Genomic DNA, 21,755 nt, shown 5'->3' on the forward strand with positions numbered 1-21,755 from the left:
CCTGGGCTGAGAGCCCGGTGGGCATTCCCTATTCTCTTCCCCCCAAGTTTGCTGCTGGTACTGACAGTGCTGCTGGGGCTTCCCAGGCTGATAGGCCACACCTGCTCTGCCCCCACCCCGGCTCTGCCCCCACCCCCTTCCCCGTCTACTGGGAGCCTGCCCTGCACACCAGGTCTGAGGAGTAGTTGCTGCTCCGTGACTCATTTCACTTTCTTTGACTCCCAGAGACCTGAAATGCTTGTTCTGGGTGGTTTTGTCAGTCAGATATTTATGGGGGGGGGGGGCAGGTGGGGGGAGACTTGCTGTCCTCTCCTCCTGCCGTAGCCAGAAGCCCTGCCGTAGGTGACAGTTTTAATCCCGTTTCTCCTGGGTCCCAATTACTTTGGGCAGTTTTTACACAAATCTTATCTACACCTATCTCGCTGCAGCCCCTGTCCCTTCACTTTATTCCATTTCACTGCCTCTAAAAGATAAGTGTAGAGACGGAGAGGCACAGGCTACAGGCTGCTGCTGAGCTAACTCAGCCCGCTCCTTTCGGAAGCACTAGTGCCACTGAGCCAGCCGCGAGGCTGGGCTCACTGACCGCTCCCCGGGGCTCCTGTGGGCGTGAGGACTGGAGCCTCATGCTGACCAGGGTCGGAGCCTCACTGCGCACATTCAGGCATCCGTTTCTGCTCAGATTACGTAATTTAGTAGGGCAAGATAGGATTTTCTTGCTGTCCACACTTTCTTTCTTGGTCACCAGCTACTCTCTTGGAGAGACGATGCACTTAATACTGACAGTAGCCCACAGGCACCATCTAGAGAGACTGCTTGTGCTGCCCGGTGGTATCATAAACATAAAGAGTACGGCTTGAATGTATTCAGTAACAGAAATTTGAGAACGTTTTAAAGATCTAACTGGCGTTATTAAATGATTTGCGAATTGGGCACCATCCCATCGGGCAAGCCGAGGAGCCCCCCAGAAGGTATGCAGAATGGAAGCTGCTTATAGAGGGAGAATAGGGCGGGGAAGCTATTGGCTTCAGGCAGGCGACTCTCCCTTAGGGGAAAAGTGAGGGTCTTAGGCAGGTGAGCTCACTTTCCCCAGGGGGAACTTCCCGACTGACCAGCGAAGACCACCTTTGGCGCGGGGGGGTGGGGGGGTGGGGGGGGGGTGGGGGGATGGGGATGGTTGATGACTCAGTTTGGGAGCTCCGTCTAAGTGACACCATTTCGGGCGTGTGGTTTTCTTTTTAACAAATACAACAGTTTTTAAGGTCAAGAAACAAGGGATTGTTAGTAAGACTCAAAAGGTAACATTTCTGACCCTTGTAAAGCTTGTCATAGGCGCGCGAGTCCCTCGTCTGAGATCGCTGACGGGAGGATGAGGCACTGCGGCTCCACGGGAGGGAGGGGCCGAGAGAGGACCCCAGGGGTCAGTGCTGTGTCCCCAGGGCCAGTGAGGTGCGTCCTGACGACAGTCCCCTTTGCATTAGGTCTGAAGACAGGTTAAAAGTTTAAAACCACTGCCTATGCGGACTGTCAGATTTTAACAAGAACTCTCTCGAAAGTGGCAAATGTTTGTTGAGTATGAAGTGTTTTTAAAAAAGTTCAGCAGTATTTCACTGGGCTGAACAGCACTTACTTTAATCACAGACCTCTTGAGTGGGTACAGTAATTAAAGATCTTCGTGTTTTAAATTTCAGTAATATGATTAAAACCCAAACACGGTCAGATGAGAAATTTCCTTAGTGGCTGTAGTGAAATGGAGGGTTTGGTGTTTCACTTGTTTGAGATAGCGTTGCTCTCGGTTGAGCGCTCACCGAGGCGGACTCCCCGACTCTGGGGCAGGCCGCCCAGCCGCGCGGGTACTGACCAGCACGCTGCCTTGTTTCAGCAGGGAGGAGAGAGCGACGGCTTTTTTCACCCTGAGGGCCAGCCCCAGCGGCTCCCGCAGCCCCCAGAAGTGAGACAGCAGCCCGCCCGCAAGGTGACGCTGACCAAGGGGGCCCTTCAGCAGCCCCAACACCCGCCGGTGGGGCCCCACGTGCACTCGGCCGGCCCTCCGGCCATCAAGAGCATCCAGGGAGTTCATCCGGCCAAGAAGGTACTGCTTGTTACCGAGGCCGAGGGCCGGGAACGCGGAGATGTCCTCCTAGTTAAAACAGCGCTTGGCGTCTGGGCAGTTCTCCGATGGGAGTGCCTCGCGCGCAGTAGGAGGGCCCAAGCAGATTTATAAATGAACAGTAATCTCCTTTGTTCTGGCTTTGAAAGTTAATGTGTTCACAGAAGCACTTTCCTCGAGTGACTTTGTCATGAGACACATAGGGGAAAGGCTGCACAGCCGGGGCTGTGGCTGTTTTCTACAGCTCTGACCCCTGCCCTGGAGACGACCCTGTGCTCATAGATCCCAGTCGGGCATCTTTCATCCCCCTGCTCACTGGTTCTCCAGACTCTGCTGGCAGAGAGCCAGAGAGACTTCTGCTCAGCCACTTCCTTGCTGTTACCCAGTTCACAAGGGGGAAAGCAGGGCCTTTGCAGGGGAAGGATCCTGTGCGAGGAAAGTGGCCCTGACTCTGGATCTTTCCTCCTTCCTTCGCCCTGGGGATGGAAGGGGCTCTGATTCGGACTGTGTGACGAGAGACAAAGGCATCTAGAATGCCTCCCACGGAGGTGCGTGTTCTCCTTTCGCACACTGAATTTAAACCTCCCCTAGGAGAGGAGCGTCCACCTCATCCTGTTATGTCCCCATGGTAGGGCGCCCTTCCCCTCAGCTGGTCTCTGTAGCTTCCCCAAAGTCTTCACCTCTCTGCCTGACAGTAAATATTGTCTCCTCTTGGCGCCTAAGTCAGATTCCCCTTGTGTGATGGAATTACGCCAGCGAGGAAGCAGAGCAGCAACACTGCTTTGAGTTTCTTCTGGAAAGCTCTGCAGTCTATTAGCTCTTCCTATCTGCTTGTCCTTCTGATAATTAAGTAGTAATAGTCTTAATATGAAGGCCATTCTGGGTCTTTGAAGTATTTAAATGACTTTGTATTATCTCATAAGCACTTGAATATGTAGGAGAAAATAGTTATTCCCTTTTTGCAACAGAAGATGGGTACAGACATTAAATCTTAACTTCAGTCTTTGAAGGTTGCTCAGGTCTAAACTGGCTTCAGTCAGGGGCTTCCCCCAGTCAATCCATGAGGAGTGACTTTAGAGGCCCCCTCCCCCATACAGCTGTGCGCCTCTGAAGGCTTCATCTACTCTCCTGCGAAGTGAGAGCAGCAGTTTCCTAGCTCATGCGGGCTCTTAGGAGGACTTCCTAAGAACATGTGTATAAATAGCATGGTCCCTGGTGTATAAGGAAGTATTTGGTAAAGGACATACTGTCTGATTAATATTATATAATAATATATATATAATATATATAATATAAATAATATTAATAGTATTAATATTATATAATAATACTTTATTAGTATTATAACTTCTTATAGCTAGAACATAAGAATACTTACTGCAGGTTTCCAGCCAGTTTTACTTGCAACTTTGTTTTTTCTGATTCCGTTGTAGTTAACATCAGTGTTACATTAGTTTCAGGTGTACAGTATAGTGATCCGGTGAATTCCATACATCACCCAGTGCTCGCCGTGCGAAGTGCTCTTAGTCCTCTTCCCCTGTCTCACCCATCCACCCACCAGCCTCCCCCGGATAACCACCAGTTTGTTGTCTAGAGTTAAGAGGCTATTTCTTGGTTTGCCTCTTTTTTTCCTTTGTACATTTTTCTTTCTTAATTCCACGTAAGAATGAACTCATGGTATTTGTCTTTGACCTACTTTGCTTAGAATAATACTGTCTAGCTCTATCCACGTCATTGCAAATGGCAAGATTTCATTCTTTTTGATGGCTGAGTAACATTCCAGTGTGTGTGCGCGTGCGTGCGTGCATGTGCGTGCACACGCACACACCACATCTTCTTTCTCCATTCATCTTTCTGTGGATACTTGGGCTGCTTCCACAGTTTAGCTATTGTGTTTTTATTTTAGCCATGCTGACAGGTGTGAGGTGATACACTGTTGCTTTGATCAGCATTTCCCTGATGGCGCATGATGTTGACCATCTTTTCATGTGTCTCTTGGCCATCTGGATGTCTCCTTTGGAGAAATGTCTGTCTTCTGCCCATTTTTCAATTGGATTCTTTGGGTTTTGGGTGTTGAGTTGTATCAGTTCTTTATGTATTTTGGATGCTAGGCCTTTATCAGATACGTCATTTGCAAATATCTTCTCCCATTCCATTGCTTCTTAGTTTTGTTGATTGTTTCCTTCACTGTGCTTTTTATTTTGATGTAGTCCTAGCAGGTTTTTTTTTTGCTTTTGCTTCTCTTGCTTTAGGAGACATAATCTAGGAAAATGTCGCTATGACCAATGTCAGAGAAATTACTGCCTGTGATCTCTTCTAGGATTTTTGTGGTTTTAGATCACACATTTAGGTCCTTAATATATTTTGAGTTTATTTTTGTGTATGGTGTCAGAAAGTGGTCCGGTTTCATTCTACTGCATGTGGCTGTCCAGTTGTCCCAAGACCATTTGTTGAAGAGACTGTCTTTTTCCCATTATTTCTTTTTCCCATATTCTTGCCTCCTCTGTCAAAGATTAATTGACCAGATAGTTGTGGGTTTATTTCTGTGTTTTTTGTCTAGTTCCCTTAATCTGTGTGTCTGTTTTTGTGCCAGTACCATAATGTCTTGATCACTGCAGCTCTGTAATATAATTTGAAGTCTGGAATTGTGATGCCTCCAGCTTTGCTTTCCCTTTTCAAGGTTGCTTTGACTGTTTGGGGTCTTTTGTGGTTCCATACAAAGTTCAGGATTGTTCTAGTTCTGTGAAAAATGCTGTTGGTATTTTGGTAGGGATTGCATTAAATGTGTAGATTGCTTTGAGTAGCATGGACATTTTAACATAATTTGTTCTTCAGGCCGTGAGCATGGAATCTCTTTCCATTTCTTTATGTCATCTTCAGTTTCTTTCCTCAGTGTTGCATAGTTTTCAGAGTACAGGTCTTTCACCTCTTGGTTAGGTTTATTCCTAGGTATCTTTTTTTTGGTGTAACTGTAAATGGGATTTTCTTAATTTCTCTTTATGTTGTTTCATTACTAATGTATAGGAATGCAACAGATTTCTGTACGTTGCTTTTTTTTTTTTTTTTAATCCTGCGACTTTACTGAATTCATTTATCAGTTCTAGTGGTTTTTTTGGTGGAGTCTTTAGGTTTTTCTGTATATGGTATCATGTGATCTGCATACCATAAGGGTCTTACTTCTTCCTTACCAATTTGGATGCTTTCTCTTTCCTTTTCTTGTCTGATTGCTGTGGCTAGGACTTCCAGTTCTGTGTTGAAAAACATTGGTGGGAGTGGACACCCCTTCCCCCTTGCCGATCTTTGCCAAAAAGCTCTCAGTTTCCCGACCTTGACTAACATGTTGGCTGTGGGTTTTTCATATATAACCTTTATCACGTTTGAGGTATGTTCCCTCTAGATCTATTTTGTTGGTTTTTGTCGTGAATGGATATTGTATTTTGTCAGATGCTTTTTCTGCATCTGTGGAAATGATCATACTGTTTTTATCCTTTCTCTTACTGATGTGTTTTACGTTCACCTTTCGATGTGTGTTTTCCAGTGTGACTTCTCTTGAAATACCCTTTTGCATTTTTCAAAAACTCAGTTCCCAGGAGGAGTTTTGCCGCCTTCTGCGACGTGTTAAGAAATGTTGTTTTGTACGCCTTTCCCTTCGTGTGGTGCCCATTCATGTTCAGAAGTTCCATTCTGATGTCCATTTACCTTTCTCTCTGCCTTTTCTGTGATGGAACGGGGGCCATTTTGTCCCTTTGTACCCAACTCTAGGCCAGAATTGGGGTTAGGGTTTCTGGAAGCTCTGGTGCTGTTCAGCCCACCTGCTGCCTGCATTTCACCGCTGCCTGCAGAGGTGGACTTCTGTTTTGGAGAAAGCACTTAGCACTTGGCGCTTTAGCTAATTTTCTAATTAGAAAATAACAGAAAGATTCAGCGGTCTCCTCTTCTTTAAAAGACCCCAGAACAGTGGTTTTGAACCCTTGAGCAACTTAAAAATCTCTTGAGGTCTGGGCTCTGCCTTAGACCAGTGACGTCATCACTGTGGTGGGTATGGGCATGCATTGTTGTGGCTTGGGTTTTTTTCTGGTGTTGTTAAAGCGCTGTGGTGTGTGGGATGGTGGCGTGCAGCATCCGGAAGGTGACCCTAGCTACAGAACCCGCCTTGCAGGTTCTCAGGGTGCTGGCCACACAGAGTCACCGCTGTGGCTTGTGGGTACGTGGTGTACGCTGGGGGCAGTTTGGGCTCTGGGCCTTTTAGGACTGTAAATGGGAGTCTCTCAACCCCTCTGATCCTGCTGCTTCGTCTGCGCACGGTGGTTACGCAGAAAGTGCCTCCTCGTACTGCTCTTGGTACCTAGATGGAGTCACACTTAGCTACTTCTCTTTCCTTCCTTTGCCTCCACGCGGACTTGCTGGGGGTGGGTTCACTTCGACATTAAGCCCTGCTCTGGTAGTGGATGGAAAGTACAGACGATATTGTCACTTGTGGTGTATTTTAATGGATTCTGAGTTTGCCCACTTGTATAATCTTAGTAGCTGTGGGGAAAAAATCCAAAGCTTAAAAGTCAAATGGTATTTCTGCCGTCGCCAGGTGCTCATGCACGGGAGAGGCCGAGGCGTGGCTGGAGCGATGGGCCGAGGACGCCTGATGCCGAACAAGCAGAACCTCCGGGTGGTGGAGTGTAAGCCCCAGCCCTGTGTCGTGTCTGTGGAAGGGCTGTCTTCGTCCACCACCGACGTCCAGCTGAAGAACCTGCTGATGTCAGTAGGCCCCATTCAGGTGGGTTGCCTGGGCCCTGCCCCAGGACTGTGCTGTCCTGACTCACAGTCCCTCTGTGTGGCTTGCTTTATGTTGAAGTGGCACGTTCAGGAAGAAAGACACGTATTTTATTGACTGTGCGTACCTGATAGCAGGACTTTTGCCTTAGAGTTAGATCATCTGGAAATTTTCAGGTGCTCAGTTATGAAATTTATGAAATAATTTGTCCCACTGAACAAATTATTCTTTGAAACCCTCACGTTATCCTAAGGTTTACATAGGCATCTGTGCATAGGTGCATTTTGTGCTGTCACACACTTCTGTTTGTAACAACTGAAAACTTTTAAAACACTTAGCCTTCTTGGCCATAATTCCCAGAAATAGCTCACTTGTTAACTACTGTGAGACTTGGTTTAGATTTTACAGACGTGAAATAACGTAGACTATAGTTTGATGTCTGTATTTGAACGTGTTCACTGAGCTGGCTGCAGTATGTCTCCAGTTCTGCAGTGAGCAGAAAGCTCTGTTCAGACCCCTCGTGTCTGCATCTTCTCAAGTCCTGTAGGTAAAGCAGCAGAGAAGCGGGTTGACCTGGTGTTCCTTGAGCCATGCGTCTCTCTTGTCCCCGTCCCAGCCGCCGTCTGCACCGGTCAGAGCTCATGTGGGCAAGGCGTGGGGTGTGAATATCAGATTTCTGCGAGCTTTCGTTTCAAGATGTTTTATAGCCTCTTGCTGCAGGAGTGAATGGGGAAGCCTTTTCAGGCTAGAGTTGATACAAATGATTTTCAACATGTCTGAAATCTGTCTGCTGTTGAGAGTCTCAAAACGTGAGGCGTGGATGAAAGCCCTTCCAGAACCCGCCCTGTTCTTCAGGCATAACAACTTCCACCTTCATTTTTGGATTCTTAGGGAGATGGTTGGGGTTGGTTTCTATTTGTGTGTCATAATAGACAGCTAACGCTGGGCTTCCGTGCTCAGTGCCGTCAGTTGTGCCGTGGTGCGGGGGAGACCGTTGTCGGTCACCCGGAGCTCTTGTGCTGTGTTTGCAGGCAGCCCCTTCAGACAGGTCACCACGACGGGGACGGATCTGCAGGAGCAGAGCTGACACTGGAGCATGGCAGGTTTATTAACATGCTCGCCCTGGTCTGAGACTCTCCTGCGCGTGGTGGTGGAGAATCTGGGCTCCAGTACCAGTGAGTCCAGACTAACAAGCCAGAGCCTAATGTGGGAGTTCTGAGGACTGGTATTTTCTGTGGGGGCTCGTGGGCTATTTCATGTCCCCGTGTCTCTGTCTCCATGTGGGATGGGGGGGGTGACAGCATGGCCGCTTTCTACACGTGAGCCACTTTGCTTCCTTACATGCGGTCTTGATAATTCTCCCGAGCGTCCTCAGCTGGGATGTGGTTTTCTGGGTCCACATCTGAATAGTGGTGCTGCTTGCTTGTCATCACACTGAGGGTCAGTGGCTGCTTGGAGCCATTGCTAAGCCACCTAACCTTGATCTTAACCATCTTAAAACTTGAATTTTTAATTTTGCATTTGGGGCCTGTAGATCTCTTGAATGGCCTTTTTTTTTTTTCCTTCCTCTTTGGAAAAGAATTAGAGATCAGGGTGTTATAAGTAAAGTTTGACTGAGGGAGCCTAAAGCTGAACAAAAACAATGTTGGGTTATTTAATGCCTTGTTCTAATTAGAAAGCGAGAGAAAGATAGGAGGAGAATGAATTGTTTAGGTTACATCAGTGACCCTTCAAATGGGGTGAAGGTGAGCTTTCATATGCCCCTGGTGAAGTCCCTGTGGAATGATGAATGTAGCACTTAGATAAGGGCCTGTTTTTCCATCCCGGGGAACAAAGCAGATGCTCACATCTTGCCAGTCTTAGTCCCATAAGATGGTTTTGAGGGCAAGTTTATAAATTTTTAAACACTGCATTCACAAAATGTCAAGTTTCTTAATTAAAAAAAAATAACTCCTATAACAAGTCCATGCCAATGTTAGATAACTAAAGAGTGATATATCGATTAAGTACACATTTTAGAAAGATGTTTATAACAAGACTCACTTATGGTTTAAGTATAAGTGGGCTTGGATGGGGATGGCTCTGGGTAACCCAGACCTTCTTCGGTCCTGCCGGCAGGAAGTGTGTGTGTGTGTGTGTGTGTGTGTGTGTGTGTGTGTGTGTGTCTTCTGTGTGCATTGGACTCTGGCACCACCTCGTGTCCACTTGGTGTAACGCCAAGTGGTGGTGTCGAGAGCAGGAAGGTCCCCTGTTCCTTTGGGCCTTTAAATTAGAGAAAATCACAGCCACTGCATGTGAGCTCTGCTGCTTGAACTATGACAGTGGGCTGTGACAAGGTCGCCACGTTTCTCTCAGATTAGTGCAGTATCCCCTTAAATGGTACTCCGAAGTCTGTCTTAGGAAGTCCATGTTCGAGTCCTGTATTGACCCATTCTTTACAGAAGGAGAGACGGAAAGGTTTTGTGGACGTGTTACAACGGAAGGTAGCAAGGGCTGAAAAGTACAGGAGCGTATTCAGAATTTCAGGGGAGAGGGCGCGGCGAGAGAGCCATGGGGCGCTCAGCAGCAGCGATGCCACGAGTCTGCGTCTGAGAGAAGGCTGTGCCTCGGAGCCCCAGACCCAGCGGGAGGCACCTTGCTCTCGGGGAGGGCCTGGGCCGCTGTAGCCGCTGAGCACACGCCCCCTGCTCTCCGGTGACCTGCACGGCTTCCCGCAGGAGTGACCCTGACCTCCTGCTCTGTCCTGAAGCAGGGGAGCCAAGGGGGCTCTTAACGTCAGGAAGTAAGCTAGTTAAAACACCTGTGGCTTTTTTGCTTCATTGTCTTTGTTTCCCTGTGTACTGGGTTATGCCTAAAATGGTGCCAAGGAGAAAAATTTGTTATCCTATAAATAAATGAAACGTCATGGTGTAAAAACAGAAAAGTAGTTTCCTCACAAAATCAGAACGTTTGAAATCACTTAGACTCTGTGGCCGTTCTGTGTTAGGATCACCGAGACCAAACAGGCAGGGGTGCTGTGCGCATTCTCTCTGCTGCTCTCTGTAGTCACTTCTCCCAGCAGTCCTGTGAGTCGTTCCTGAGCTGGGACGAGAGTGGAGGTGGCCCCGGGCAGCTTGTGGTTGAGGCTGGATGGGCCCCTCACTGTGCCGCCGGGGTCGCAGCCGGTGTCGGGCTCTGAGACGAGGCTTCGGGGCAGGTTCCCAGTTCTGCCGGTTCTTGGTGTGTAATTCTCAGAGCGCTTGTCCTCCCATCAGACTCTCATCACCAACAGGAGAACTTAACCGCTCCTTTGTAACTGTCCCGTCAAGCCCTGGCAGACCTTGGGGGATGGGAGAGATGGCCTCCACATCACCTTCGAGGGGCAGCGAGCAAGACCGGGAGGACGAGCCGAGCCGCAGGTGCGCCAGGTGTCCGCGTGTGCCCTCAGGAGGGGGCTGCTGGCCCAGAGGGTGTGCGCTCCTGAACTTGCTCCAGGCTGGAGAAGACAGCCCTCCAGGACCCACCAAGCCTGCCCGCTGCCTCCCGACACTGCAGTTCCCGGGCGTCTCGTCCTGCAGTGCATCTCAGTCCACCTTACGTGGAGCCCCTCTGAGCTGCTCTGAGAGGTGGGCTCATGTCCAGGAGTCGGACCTGCTCTGAAGGTGCAGCTCGTTCTGACCCACCAACGGGTCTGGTCGGCCAGGTAGAAAAGGTTCGACTCGAGTCGTTGCGAAGTTGAGGACGTTTGAGAAAGAAAGCAGTAGGTGTGGTCAGCGGTAGACGGATGACAGACCCATGCCACGAGGTGTAAAGAAAATAAAGGTGTGGACACATGATCTGAAGCTGCACTGGGGAAAAACCCTCCCTGAAAACACCATGTCAGTAACCCAAAAGGAGAACAGATTTTCAGGAGACCAGTGCGACAGCACGAGAGCTCTTTGGAGGGAAGTGGGAACAGCAGCGAGAGGAGTGGCGGGTGGCCATCAGAAGGTCGTTGCACCGCGTCAGCACGAGCGGCATGCCGCAGGGCATGCGGAACCACGGGGGGATGTGCCGAAGCCCTGGGACCTCAGGAATGACCCCGACCAGGCACCGGAGCAGACGGGATCGGACCAGGCCCGTTGCAGCAGCAGATGTGCGTGTCGGAGGCACGGGAGGGGGGCTGATTGCGTGAGTGTGTGGCCGGCCCGCTGTGCGGTGCATGCTTCCTGCCGTCAGTGCCGTGTGCTGCTGCGGGCGCCCTGTGCTGCGTGGGGACTCGGACCTGCTGGGCCTGGGGAAGAGCAGGTCGGTGGCACTGGCCGCAAGGGGAGGCTTCTGTGCTCTCCATGGCGCGCGGGCTTGCCTCAGAGGGGGCCCATCCATGAGTGTCTGGGTCCAGGCTGCAGTGGGGCTGCTCTCAAGCAGTGTCACTTGTGTTTAAAGCAACTGGTACCGTTTTTGGCTACTCACTGAAGGTGTAAGGGGAAGAAGTTTATTTTTAAAGATTTTATTTGAGAGAGAGCATGCACACATGAGTTGGGAGGGGCAGAGAGAGGTACAGGACTCGATCCCAGGACCCCAAGATCGTGACCTGAGCTCAAGGCAGATGCTTAACTGAGCGAGCCAGGTGGCCCTGGAGGGGAAGAAGTCTAAACAGATGTTCAGTGCTGCAGAACCCTGTGTCTCCATAACATTTTAGTTTATCTGAGCGTATGCACACACACACACGCACACACACAAACGCACACACACAGGCAAACAGGCACTTCCTAGAAGGAGAAGGAACTTTTCTTAATGGGGGAAAGAGGCCAGGGCTCTGAGCGACACAGACGTCTTCCTGGGATCCAACCACAGGCTGTCAGAGCTTGTCACTGCTCGCGTCGTTGCGTGTCAGGACAGAGCGGCCCGGCCCCGTGTGGGGTGGCAGGGTGTCCACGCAGGCAGCTGCCAACCAAAGCTCCATGCATTTTGCTACGTAGAGAAGCACGGTTACTTACTCTCAGGAAATGAAGTAGTCTCACTCTGAAAACGAGAAGTCAGTCAGGATGAGAGTTGGTGCGTTAGCTTCCCCCCTGCATGCCGGTAAGGCACTTGTGGGAGAGGCCTTGAGACGCATTTTGAGTTTTGGCTTCTGTGTGAATTGGTGTTTCACCATGAATGTGTGCTGCTGATTTGTAGATGTACGTGTTTTCCGAGTGGAAGCCAGTGAGCGTAAAGTCTTTCAGCTTTCAGTGCGAAGTGTCTACTCCTCTACTCCCAGTAAAGAAATTAGTAGTAGCTCTCATTTTGACAAGTCAGAAGTGGTTGGAGATGGACACTTCCTGTAATCCAGTCTTCTGTCTAGAAAACATCATTTGTTTTTTGAAAGAAGGTACAAAAATGTCAATAAAAGGGAACAGATAAGACGCAGGTTTTAAGACCATGTGCTCATGACCTGTGTTGACTACTTGAGAACCCGGTCCTTCCTTGTTAGGAATTTCACTGAGGGTTGATGCTGTGTGGACTGGCACCTCCTCGGTCAGCCTGAGGTATAACTACTTAGGTACAAATAAATTCTCTTGCATCAGGCACTTTACCATTTACGTTTATGTGGTAAATGGTAAAAATGAAGCTTCATGCCTTCATTGCACATTGTGAAGTCACCCAAAGGAAATCACCCTAGAAATCTGGAAACATTTTTTTTTTCTCAAAAAAAGAACATGGTATTTTCATAGTCCAGATTCCACGTGTGAATTGTAGTGTCAATAATTACTTGGGTTTTCATAAGAAGTTAGTTTTTCCTGTCTGTTCCTAATGAAATTCTTAAATTTTTAGATGAGGCGAGTGTAGATGAGTTCCTCTGACTCGCGCGTGAGGTCTGTCACAGCGCTGGTGGCAATCGCTGTGGGAGCGCTGCCCTTGGCGCCTGCGAGCACCGTGGCTGGAGGAGAGGAGAGCAGGCCAGAGGCACACAGAAGCAAAAAGAAGGGCCTGGCAGTGGGCCCTGTGCAGGTGCTCGGGGACAAGGTGGGATTTGAAGCTGGCTCTGCCGTGAACCGAGGCGCGGGTCTTGGCCCGTAGTCCCCCCGCCCCACCCGGTGACCGAGCTCCAGAGTTGCACCAGCCTGAACTCAGTCACGGACAAGGCACAGACTGGGCGTGGGCAGCAGGGTGAGGCCGGCCGCTTGGAAGGGAAAGCAGGCCTGTCCCCAGCATATCAGGTGTGCCTCCGAGGCCAGAGAGGCCGCGTTGCCGAGGGTGTAGTCAAGGGTGTAGCCAACGAGGACTCCTGTTTATATCCTAAAGAAGCTTTATATCCCAAAGAAGAGAAGAAATCTCGGGTCGTCCTAAGCTTGCTTCATTCAGCACAGCAGGCAGGCAGACCCAGCCCACGCTGCCCGAGGGGCCATCCCCGCCGAGCCGTCCCCGCCGGCTGGGCGGCTGTGCTCCTGGGCGGGCCCCCAGCTGACCGCTCCTCTTCCGGGGTCTGTGTGCACAGCCAGTGTAGTTTGCAGACTTGACACGGTTTCGTTCTTTGTAAAGCACCGGAAGTGACTTTGGGGAAGGTGGCTGCTTTCGTAGCGCTCTCCTAGTCGTGTTAACTGGTAGACATTCTGTGGTTACTAAAATGAAGAGTATTTGATGTTTCAGCCATGTGTTTCCATTGTAGATCTTTGACACGTGTTTTAAAATGAAATCGTCTCCTAGGTCAACACTCCAGGGGTCCTGTGTTACCATCAGTTTTTTCCTGGCTGTCCGACTTCACTAGACAGAAGCGCAGACACTGAGGCATGGGGTCCTGTGCAATCCCTGGGCAGTGTGTCCTGGGGTGAGCAGGGGTCCCGCCTCAGCTGCCGCGTGCCCTGCCCTTTGCAGAGGCTGAAGCCTGCACCGTGCCCCAGACACACGAGCTGAGCTGGCTGCGTCCCCAGGATACTCGGGAAACATGAGGCTCTCAAGAGGGGGATTGGCTGAGAGATCACACAGGTCTCCTCCTTTGACCTGCCCCTCCCAGATCCTCGGATCCTAAACCCCAAGGCCTCAGGGAAAACTCAGAGCCGTGTGTCCTCCTCAGGGCAGGCGAGAGGACCAGGCATGAGATACCTCTGTCCAGATGTTGCTTTTCAGATGAATAAGATTCTCTGCACTCGGTGGATCATTTCTTTCCGTCTGTCTTCTTCACGAACTAACTTGGTTTTCGCTATAGACAGTAGTGGCCTCTGGAATGGTTGCTTTTAGCTCCTGAAGATTTCATTTGCGATGTCACTTAGTAATCAGCTTCTCAGTACGAAATGTGACCACACTATGCTGACAGCCGCCACCGGCGAAGCCGTGCCTCGTGACCAGCTAGGTGTAGAAAAGCCTCTTCTCACCCCGGTGGTAACTGGGGAGTCCCATTGCCAAGCAGCAGTTTCCTCTTGTCCGATGAGTATTTTAGAAAGTTTTGTGAGGGCCCCTCAGAGAAACGCCTGGCAGGAAGGCATGCGGACAGGAAGCAACTCTCCAAGAGTGTCTGCCACCAGGCCTCACAAAGAAGGTTGAGGGAAGAGTGAGTGGCTCGTGTGGCCGGATGAACACCAGGCTGGAGGTTATACATGTACTTGTGGGAATGACCGTTTTGGGATAGATACTCTGGATAAGATAAGAAAAATTGCTAGGGAGATAGAATTTTCTTCAGTGATCCAAGTATCAGCCTGGACTCGAATTTTGTCTTAAAGCTAACGTGTAAATATGTTGGGTGTTTTTTTTTTCTTTTTTTTTAAACACGTACATGATATTAAAACGTTTCTCTGTTTTCTTCCTCTAGAGTTTACAGATGCTTCCCCAGCAACGGAAAGCCATAGCTAAGTTCAAGGAACCAGCTCATGCGTTAGCATTTCAGCAGAAATTCCACAGGTACCTACGGTGTGTTCCGTGGTTAGGGTGCTGTGGGAGGGGGCGGGAGAGCCTCTCCGCCAAAGCGGCTGTGGTCTCGCATGTGTGCGTGTGCCCACCAGCTGCTGTACAAATGCACGAGTAGTGTGTAAGGAGCACACGCGGCACACACTTCTGTAATGTGGGTCATCAGCCCCCTGTTTTTGCATCGATCTCTGTCCATCTGCATTTTTATACCATCTTCGTTACTCCGGACCCCCCGCTTGACTTCAGTGTTCTTGTACCTTGCTGAGTTGGCTGCTGGTGTGGAGTTCAGTTCACGTTGACTGTTTGTTTGCTTTTCCACAGGCACATGATAGATTTGTCCCACATAAACGTGGCCCTGATTGTTGAGTGATTTCTAGCAGGAGACGCTGACCTGACACTGTACGCGCTGTGGAATTTCTTCACGGAAGCTGCAGCGCAGAATCCCCGCGAGCGTAGGCCTCTCCGTCTGCAGTCTTGCGTAACTGTTGTTCGGAGCGTCGCACGGCCCAGTGTCGATTCCAGCAGAGCTGAACTTGGGGACACGGCGGACTGGGGTTTGCTGTTAGACAGCTTCATGTTCTGTTGTCACCACAGAGAACTATAGTTTTTGTTTGCTTTTGTTTTCCAAGTGCTCACAGTGCATGTAGACATCGTTCTTCGTGATCGTACTGTGTCATCGATCACAGTGACTTAGATTCAGGAAGGAACATTAACGTCACAAATTCTAAGTAGTTTTTCACAGCAAAGAATACTTGATAATGGTTGCACTTATCTTCAGTGCAGGCTAGACAAGTGTTTTCCCAGCCCAGCGTAACTTGCGCTGTCTTCTCAGAAAGCCCTCAAAAGGCTCTTGGAAAAACGTAGATTAAAATGTGGGTGATTATGACTGACAGTTGCACATCCTGGAAAGCGGGGTATGAGGGTGGTTGGGAGTGGTGCCAATTGTGTGGCGGATTCTGCTTCTTGTGAATACTCCAAAAGCACCGACTGTGCGTTCCCAGTTCCAGAGGGGACTCCCCACCCCTCTACCCTTCCCAAATCAGGCAGCACACCTGGCAGGCGCCACCCGCTGCCCTAGGCCCAGGGAAGGTGCCCGTAGTGCTGCCGCCGCGCGGCCCTTCCGGAACGCCCTGCTGGGCGGGCTACAGCACGCATCTACCACGCGAGGTGGAGGGACGGCCCGGAGCTTGAACAGACCTGTGTCGTGGTTTTTTCCTTTTTTTAAATGCAGCCCATAGGGGCTTGTTTGTGTCCCTGGCTCGGTAACATAGGGCATTCTTTGGGAACCTGGTTATCATTGCTTCGATTAACTTCTTGTTTTGGAAGGCCTTTGAGCAGGGCTGCGCCGTCCTTCCGCAGACTAGGAGCAGGTCGCCCCTTGTGGAGTGTGGTGTGAGGGACCGCCAAGCCCAAAGTGAAGTCGCAGTGTGTTCGTATCGCCATGAACCCGCTTGAGGAGTTCTAGGTAGGTTCCTTAGGTGAGACACTTACTCCCCATAAAGCAGCCTTTAGTAAAATTCATTCTGGGCAAATGTTTAAAAAAGTGCCTTATTGTATTTCTGCTCATGAAGGAGATTCACTGTTGTGGATTTATTCTCATGCAGACCTGAACTCTTTGAGCAAGTACTAGATACTAGGGCATCCTCTGACTTTTTAGCTGTGTTTTATACCTAAGATTTCACGTCAGGTTTATTAGTAGAATTAGAGGAGATAGTAGCCCGCTGCCACCTGCCGCCTCCGGTGAGCCCAGCGCACCCCCTGTAGACCGCAAAGCCCCTGCAGCCGGGCGTCCTCCCGCCTCTGCCTTCTGGGCCCTGGGACACAGGCCCTGGGAACCTGTGTCGTCGTGTTTCCCCAGGTGACATTTTCTAGTGTTTTTTCAGTTGAAGTTAGCTGAACTGGAGGGGAGTGTGCAGACCCCGTGAGGCTGCAGCGTGGATCTGAAGTGCGTCCTGTGCTGAGAGTCGGCCCGGAAGATGGAGGTGGTTGTTGAGGGCTGCTTTGCCGAAGGCGTTGTGCCAGGAAACAAACAGGCACTCGTAGGGTACAGTAGAACACCCTCCAGCGAAGGTGCCCGGCCTCGCTGGTTCCTGAAGGCCCGACGGAGCTGTGGAAGGCGGTGTCGCGCGCTGGGCCGCCTTGCTGGTCCAGCGGAGCGTGGCAGAGTCAGGGCCGGGAGCCTGCCCTCAGCTGGCGGGCACGGGTGGTCCTGTCTGCTTGTCACAAGTAGACACGGATGTGTTGATGTATTGAAAAGTGTAGTGTCTTTGGTCTGGCCCACCGAGAGCCGCATTGAAGGGAAGAGCTTGACGGCCTGGAACCTCTCCTTGAGAGCTCCGACCACTCCCTCTCGAGGGCCAGTGGGCAGGCTTTCAGCTGACGGACTTACTCTATCGCCGAGGACCAACTGACGCCGTAAAATGGGATAGTCTGAGTGTGCTGTAGCCTTGAAACCGAAAAGCTGCACGTTGTCTCTGGAAAGTAGGCACAGAAACACGCATTTTCTAGTTAGTGGTGATGAACTAACCAGTCCTACGTGGGCGGCACTGTTGAAGACAGCCCTTGTGGCTGCTCTAAGGTCTGCTTCTGGCATTGTCTGAGTAGGACACGGGTGTCCGGGACGTGTGTGTCCGTAAGTGTGCACACACGCGGAAGCGTCCTCTTGCTGTGATGTTCTTGAAAGCCGTGGGCCAGGTGGGTAGAAGGCTCAGCGCCGCCGCCTCCGCGCGCACGGCCATCAGGAGCGGCCCCCCTCAGGGCCCCCGCCCCGGGCCGGTAGCAGGAGCTTAGTTTCCTTGAGGGGGACTGCGGAAAAGGAGAGAAGCAGAGTTAGAGAGTAACGGGATTGCCATGGTCGGTGCATTTTCTGCAGTGCAGTCAGACCACCGTCAGCTGAGCCCTCTTGGAAGATCTGTTGCAACCATTATCTTTGTTCTTTATTTATCATGCATTTAAAATGAGATGCAGAAGCATTTAACATACGATGTAAATACGAACCTTTTAAAATTAAAATGTTATTGGAAATGCTTTCAATTCAGCAACAATCTTATTAGCTCTTTGTTAGTTCTTTTGTGTTGTCTTATCAAAGTTACATGGATACAGTTCCATAACTGTTGATGTGTTTGTGTGTATATTCGATTTTTATAAAGATGGTAGTAAGTCAATACATTTATCCTGACCTGTGTATTATTTGTTCCCAAATTCAAGAGGCCTAAAGTCAGTAAATACCAGTATATGGCATAAGGTAAACAATAGGTGATGATGTGGAGCCAAGTTACTTTTTCTTTTTGCATTGTCTTGTTTTGATTTTGTGCTGTACTATACGATCACGTAGCCGCTTACCTGAGCATAACCTTGCATTACCATTGGTCCGGCCGCTTGTGAAGTCCTTCTGCTGATACTTTTCTAAAGGAGAAATCCTGTTCTTTTTCCAAAAGAAATGTTGAGGGGTTCCCCCTTTCTGGACAGGCAGCATCCTAAGTAGGTGCCTGTACCCTCGCCCCAGGGGGGGACTGGAGGTGCTGGGGGGCTTCATAAGAGCTACTTTTCATTGGGTCGTTCTTCTCTTGATTTGTAACGGTCCTGGATAAACGATTGTTGACGCTTGGTTCTGTAGCATTTCTAAACTGTGACAGAGCTTAGATCCTGCACCCAGGGGTCTTTTCTCAAAGAACATTTTCCTTAATTTGCAAACAGAAGACTTTGTTGCCCGTGGAAGGAGAATGGGAGAGCTGTCCACGGTGGAGGGAGTGAGGAATGATGGGAAGGGTGGGGGGAGGAGAGTTTTGCAGAATGAAGGAGTTGTAATAAGTATATTATAATGAACTTCGGACACACGGACTCTTTTAAGAGGAGTCAGCCAGTCAAGTTGGGAGACGGAGGGTGGGCTCGCAGAAGGCTCTCTCTGGGGGATGGGAGGGTGCCCACCTGTCAGGGAGAGCCACCCTTCCCTGCGTGGGCCTTGAGCTCTTCCTCAGGAGGAGGCCGGACTGGCTCCTATGGGGTAGAGACGCACGGAGGCAGGGCCTTGCTCAGAGGGTTGGTTTTGAGAACCTATCACTTCCATTCTTTTTTTCTTTCATTTTCTTTTGGCTTGTGATTTTCTGTTTTGTTCTGTTTATTTTGTTGGTTTTTTTAAATTAATTTCTTTGTTATTTAATTGAAGGTAAGCTCACCATGCTGGTAGACCGCTGGACTGACAGGGACCCTGGTGCGGACAGTTGGGTTTTGGTAGAGGCCTGTGTGCCGAGTGCCTGGAGCGCCCACGCGCCCGGCCGTCAGGACGTGCATCCCCGTCGGCCTGTGCTGCCCGTAGCAGACGGCTTTGGGCTCCCTGGCGGGTGCACTGCCCTTCTTGGGTCATTTTAAATTTTTCCTCCCTCCCTGCTTGGAGGACTGTTCTGGTTTCATATATTCACTGGTAGACCTAATTTTATTTCCTTCAGTCAGGTAGAGTCCCACCCCCTCACCCCCCCACCCACCTTATTTATTTATTTATTTATTTGGAGTGGGGGGGGGTGCTTCTGAGAAGTAGCCCTTGGTTCTTTACAAATTTTTAAGTGACATTGTTCTAAAAGGGAATTTCCTGGACGGTGGGCGGGGGCGGGTGATAGAGACGGGGCCAGGAGACAGCTGCCCCCCCAGGAAGCCACAGGGGTTTAGATCATGTGGGGAGTTTAGCTATTTTACTGTGTTTAATGAGCACCTCGATTAACCTTTTCAACTGCTTTTAAAACTTGCGACTGGAGTGTTATTTTGGATGTTCCTGAATATGAATTCTCCAAAGGCATTCGGCCTTGATTCACTAGTAAATCCTAAGGATTTTGTGTAAGGTTTTTTGCAACCTGTTTAATTGTCATCATTTAAAACGCCTATGGTTTCATGTCCTAGAACCAAAGCAAACTCACTGATTCATATTGGATCCCAGGTACACCTTCTTCTGGTGGCGTATGGTTGGGAAGGATCATTGCTTTTACACGGTGTAACCTGCCTTTTCTAGAGGATGTTTTTTAAAACTCGTAACTCTCTCTTTTCTGTGCCGTGTTGTGGTAGGAAATCTTTTCATTAAGATGGCCAGGGAGAGCAGGTATCTTTAGTGAGAAGTTGCTTTTCCCTTTTATTTCTAACCAACTAAAATGTAAAAAGATCATGTTGGTGTGTTGCTCTGTTTTATTTAATTTTAAAACGATGTAGAAAAATACAGGGCCTTTAAAAAGAAAAAATGTAGTTTTATAGTTTTAATACGTTGCACAGAGTAGACAGATGTACTATTTTAATATATTCTGTATTTAGTACTTAATATACTCTAGAAAGTAGATCCTGACTTTTTTTAGCATGATTTTCGTTTAAATTAGTTTTCTCCGTAAGGGCACACGTAGTGGAAGCTAATTTTTTAAGGACTGTTTGAGTTTTACGCACCGCAGTATTGCCTTAGACGGACTAGCTGACGTAGGTGTTGGAAGCAGCACACGCTTGTACTCTCAGCCGAAGGGCCAGGGAGCCTTTGTGTTGATAATCCATCTTTGCTTTTCACAGGCATGGGATCCAGAATCGCTTTTCCTCTGTGAGGATTTTAGCTCTCCACCTTCATCTCTAATTCCACCCTTTAACTTCCAGGTTCAACCACAGCGAAGCCTGAAATCCTTCCATTCCGAGCTGCTTCTCCGTGTTGGGCGCCTCGTCCTCTGGGGGCCTCCCCGTGCCCCCTCTCCTTCCTGTTCTCTTGCACTTTCCTTCCCTGAGCCTGCCTGCCAGCCACCACTGAGCGCTCCTTTCCCTTCTGGAGAATCCCTTGCTTTGACTTGTCCTCCTCCTCCTCCCCACCTGCCTTTGGTGACGGACTTCTTCATCGGCTGACGGTGCTGCGTTCTTTCTTGCTCCCGTGTCCGGTCCTAACATTCAGACTTCTTGGAGGGGGGGCACGACAATGGAGGGAATCTTTTTGCACTTGTGGGAATTCGATCGCATCTCATCCTTTGCTTTGACAGGTTTGACTCATGGTTTGTTCCCCCAGGTCTCTGTTGGAGAGAATAACACCTGAATTCTGTTGTTTTGCAGTTTGACTTGTAGGAGTGTGGGGCGCCCCCAGCCGCCCGGCCGTGCCGCAGGCGGGCAGCGTGTGATTAATCACCCCCTTGTTTTCACCCTCTACTTTTGCAGGACCTCTTGTGCATGAGTTCAGTGTTAGTTGGGGCGTGCCTATTTTCCCCTGGAAGTGGCGCCCCGTTTGAGCCTTTGTTACTGCTCTCGCCGTGATCCTTCCTAACCGTAGTGCGCACGCGCGGCCGAGCCGGCGCCTGGCAGCTCCGAGCTGGAGTCGGACGCTGTGTTTATTGGGAGTGCGTTGAGAGTTCAGACACCGCAGATGACCGAATTGCTTTCCTCTGGGTTGGTCTCCTTCATGTTTTCTACCCAACACTGCACTTGCGTTGTGGGAGAGGACGTTGCCTTGCTTTACCCCATTTTTCACTTTGTGCTGATCACTGTGACAGCTTTATCAGGAATCTATGTGAAGAGCAGTAGTGACGTGGTTGGAAGGAAATGTATTATGTGTGTATCATTTGTGTGACTCCGTCCCGAGGCGTGTCTCGGACTGTACTGTAATTGGAAAGATGTGTCAATAAAGTACTCTGCGGCTCCTGCTTCTGTCGTGTACCTTCTCTTTGATCTCGCCACTCGGACGCGGTCCGTCCCACATCTTAGCCACGTGGACAGACGGCACTGTGATCACCCCGCAGAAGACCGGGGTGGGGTTTCCCCGGGGAGTGGGGGCATCCCAGGCCCCCCAGAGCTGCCCCCTCTGCTGTAGGCATTGGCTTGGAAATGGTCTCTAATTAGTGGACCCCCAGGAAGGTCAGAGCGACCTCTCGTCTTCACCCACGTCTATGGTCTGCAGAGATCTCAACTGACAGTATTTTCTTTTGTTGGAAGTGGGGGAGTTATATTTTTTTTACATTTTTTAAGGCATTACAAATAATTGTTACTTTTCAAAAGACGTCTGTACACTGAAGCCGGAGAGCAGCGGTCATCCGCAATGTC

The 21,755-nt window shown here is 49.8% G+C and overlaps 1 protein-coding gene across 9 annotated transcripts in view; it reads left to right on the forward strand.

Moving 5' to 3' along the window:
* RBM33 (RNA binding motif protein 33) overlaps window positions 1–21,359 on the forward strand; it is a 131,186-nt gene extending 109,827 nt beyond the window's left edge. For 4 of the 9 annotated variants that reach the window (XM_026479211.4, XM_044392236.3, XM_057304496.1 and 1 more), the window contains 4 exons: window positions 1,880–2,089; window positions 6,690–6,878; window positions 14,623–14,711; window positions 15,039–21,359. In XM_026479211.4, coding sequence (XP_026334996.1) covers window positions 1,880–2,089; window positions 6,690–6,878; window positions 14,623–14,711; window positions 15,039–15,087 — 537 coding nt within the window. In that variant the 3' untranslated portion in view covers window positions 15,088–21,359. The remainder of the gene's footprint in view (window positions 1–1,879; window positions 2,090–6,689; window positions 6,879–14,622; window positions 14,712–15,038) is intronic. The other 5 variants (XM_026479212.4, XM_057304499.1, XM_044392238.3 and 2 more) reach the window with 2 other exon arrangements.
* The last annotated feature ends 396 nt before the right edge of the window (window positions 21,360–21,755 follow it).

Source organism: Ursus arctos, unplaced genomic scaffold (assembly GCF_023065955.2).
Source record: "Ursus arctos isolate Adak ecotype North America unplaced genomic scaffold, UrsArc2.0 scaffold_3, whole genome shotgun sequence".
NCBI lineage: Eukaryota > Metazoa > Chordata > Mammalia > Carnivora > Ursidae > Ursus > Ursus arctos.